Raw genomic sequence first — 3,720 nt, 5'->3', positions numbered from 1 at the left:
TTGTCATTGTACTTTATGAATCACCATGTTCTAGATTTGTTTACCTGAGTATCATTTATAAATATATCTACGGTATTAAAAATTTTATAATTTGAAGGAAGTATTGTAAAGTTTAAGTTACGCTTCGTATAGGCATTTAATATAGATAAATATGTCTCAAGTGGAACTACATAAGTTTGTACATACGTTGTTGTATAATAATTCCATGTAATTATTACAATTTTAATATCATTATACTATTATATTGTTCTACTACCGTTATTTCTCTGTCCTGTCCTTTAACCATCTTACCTGCTACATAGATTCCTGAAATATTGTTATTATGTATATTAGAATGCAAAGTTACAAACCTTGTTGAACATAATTATTCGAAACGTCGTTGCATTTTAAATTTCAGATTTTCTTTATCGAAATCCTTCACATTTTATGATTGCCTTAACGTGTCACACAGAAACCTTCTGGGAATTTTCAGCAAGCTCAGTTGATTTTCAATTTGCAAACTTATCACCGGCAATCTCAAACATTTGAATAAAACTTCGACAGATAATAGACTCACTGTTGTACAGCGTCCACCGGATATAGCCCTTAAAAACACCGAAAACGAAAGTAGAAAGCTTCACACTGAGTACACCCAAGGTAAGGTTTTAACTTATTTCTTCATCATAACTTCATCGATTTTTCCAATCTAAACAATTTTGTGAAGCTAAGCGTTTCTGGTTTTAGAGCAATATTTGCTTTTGTCTGCAAATTGAATACTTTGTGTTAACTTGGCGATAACATGTAGCGTATCTGTTGACATTTGCGAACGATGTTGATATTTACCACTTAATCAAGCCCAAAACGCATGTGCTGTATCAAAATTTGCCGTTTAACACAAACTGCAGTCACCCCTCTACTAAAATTTGAGTTTACACTATTCAACTTGAGCTAATTTTAACAAAATTTGCAACAAACGACCTTTCCTTGTGTACAGAGTCTAGCAAAGAAAACAAATTTAAGTGAACGGGGTGTAGTAGTTTAATGTACAGGGTTTAGTAGATGTGTACGGTGTCTAGCAGTCAAATATTTTTAAAGTATAGTATTTTATATCATTTTTAATTGGAAATAATCTCATTTCATACTAAACATGGATAGATTAGAGGACAATACAGAGGTATTTTGGTAAATAATTTAACTTCTTAGTGTTCTTGAGCCTAACAGTATAGCTGCGTTTAATTTTTATTGTCATACCATCAGCTGAATAGTGTCTGTCGGTATTTATAAGACATGTTGAGGAGTTTTCTGACCAACTCGCTAAATGGAAATGGTCCAATGGGGATTTATATATATACATGTATAACTAATTATATTCTATTAACCCTTGTAAGGCAGTTTTTGGAATACAAATATACACATTATCTTGTACGAGAACTTTAGTTGTACAGTTATCGTCAAAAGCTTTGCTGTTTTTAAAGATCAACTGCGTAAGTTTTCAATATAATAAGAAACAAACAAGACATCTGTATGGTAATAAGTTAGTCTCTTGGAGGAAGAAAAAGAGTTTAAAGCTACTCGCTTTTGAAACAACGGTGTAAATTAATAACAAACAGATGCTGTCAATTTCAATTTATTATATTCTGTATCCATATTAATGCTTTTCCTTTCAATACTTTTGATCATTTTCAGAAGTGCATTATTTTTGATAATACATGTGTCCAAAGGAAACGTTATTCTGATAAAACCGTATAGATCTTTTAATTTGCAGAGAAACTTGTACGAGAATTTTAACAGTTATCAAAACATTTTAATTACTTGAATTACGTTGCGAAGAATTATGATAAAGATTTATTTTATCTCAAATGTACAATAATATTGACCTAATATTATATTATTTTTATTAGTAGCCCAATTATCTGTAACAAATAACACATCTGTACAATGTACTGCCTGCTTTGCAAAGTGTGTCGTGATGATAGTCAATTACATCTTTACTGTGTTTTCTTTTAAGAACATTCCTGTCAATAATAAAAAGAGAACAGTTCAGAATGATTATATTCTTTTCCAATGTTAACAATGTATGCACACTATATCTTGTCGATATGCAAGTGAATATATTTTGGTAAAAATATCACTTTAATTAACTCTATAATTGCACTCCATCGTCCTCTTTTTGCACATGAATGCGATTCATATCCGTTTCATTTACTTTGCATAGTCGATAACTTTCAGTAAAATTTACTGTCGATTGTCTTTGGAAGTTCTTTTTACTACAACAGCAAATCAACGATTTAAACTGGTTTCTAAATTTCTTTCCTGTCGCACAATATAAAAAGAAGTTTATACTATGATTTGTATACATCAGCATTTCAGCAATTGTTTCAATGAGCATGCGCTTTGTAAGTGAATAGTCGTCGCCAGCGTCTTCGGCGAATGATGTATAGATTAACACTATGACCATAGGAAGTGTGGTGACGAGGAATGCAATAGAAACAGCCAATAACATGAACGTTATTTTCTTATTCATTTCCCCTTGAGATCTTTGCTTTGGTCCAGTAGATGAAAACGACGAATGCTGCCTTAAAATATCCCTTGCTTTCTTTGCAGATATAACATTTTGAATGATAAAACCATTCAGAATAATGATAACTGAAAAAGGCACAAACGAGTATATCCCGGCATCAACCCAAGGCCAAATATTTTCTACCAAATATGAGTACTGAGGCTTTGCCTGACATTTTGAAATGATGGTATCATTGTATGACAATTCTTGTAGTTTTACTGACCACAGAAAATGAAAATTGACTAAGAAGAAGAATGTAATGATAGTTGCTATGGTTATGCGGGCATTCCGAGCATTGCAGAATCTTGGCGCTTTGAGGGGAACCATGACAACGATTGTTCTTTCTATAGTAACGGCAACTATCAGCCACACTGACGTATCACTGCTAAAATAACCTAGGAATTTCACAATTTTGCACAATACGTTGTTCATGTCCTCAATATCTAAGACAAACAATCCAAGCCAATGTCGAAACAAGCCAATATATAACACTATTAAATCCATCAACGCTAAGACACTGAGGTAACTGTATGTAGAAGCTTTCTTGGCATTGTTCATCAAAATGAAAAAGGAGAAAACATTTCCAAGAGTACCGATAACGAGAAGAATAGGTGATACAACTAATAGTATTTGTTTGTGTGCAATGTAGTCAGAATATTGCATTAACGAGTCTTCGTAAGCTTTGATCGTCATGACTGCCGGTCCACTTTACCATAACTGTACATTTACTGAAACGAAATATGTTGCGCCACGTTCAAAGCTCAAAAGCCAATCACGCTGCCAAATGTTATTAAAATGGATATATGTTGTCATCATTATATACAACGTCGACCAACTTGTCTTGCAAATTTATCCAAGTTTGTCGTTGAATAACTTGTATTTCTTCATTGCCTGAAAGTAAACAATGTGTACTGTTTTAAATTAATCGACATAAAATGGTTCAATTTTAGCAATTAATGTTTAAATACGTTAAATGACTAGACCTCACACAAACAATATAACACTATGTTGTTCATTTGAATTGATGATTGAATGGGATGTTACACAAATAATTTTTGCAAACAGAGAATAAAGCAGATTATGTTATGAATTATAATGTATGATATATAATGATACAAAAACTTGAAATCTATTTATTTTATCTTATCCTTTAAAACACAATTGTTCTTTATATAAAATAA

The 3,720-nt window shown here is 31.9% G+C and overlaps 1 protein-coding gene across 1 annotated transcript; it reads right to left on the bottom strand.

Annotated features, from left to right (window-relative positions):
* Positions 1-1,905: 1,905 nt before the first annotated feature.
* Positions 1,906-3,412, bottom strand: LOC132727221 (probable G-protein coupled receptor 139). Its single transcript, XM_060712641.1, has one exon. The coding sequence runs from the start codon at positions 3,230-3,232 to the stop codon at positions 2,123-2,125; it is 1,110 nt and encodes a 369-aa protein (XP_060568624.1). The 5' UTR covers positions 3,233-3,412; the 3' UTR covers positions 1,906-2,122.
* Between the last annotated feature and the right edge of the window lie 308 nt (positions 3,413-3,720).

The sequence above is a fragment of the Ruditapes philippinarum genome, unplaced genomic scaffold (genome assembly GCF_026571515.1).
Source record: "Ruditapes philippinarum isolate M1 unplaced genomic scaffold, ASM2657151v2 ctg2243_1_1_1_1, whole genome shotgun sequence".
Lineage (NCBI taxonomy): Eukaryota > Metazoa > Mollusca > Bivalvia > Venerida > Veneridae > Ruditapes > Ruditapes philippinarum.
The sequence above is the reverse complement of the archived record's forward strand: the minus strand, read 5'-3'. Positions and strand labels throughout refer to the sequence as shown.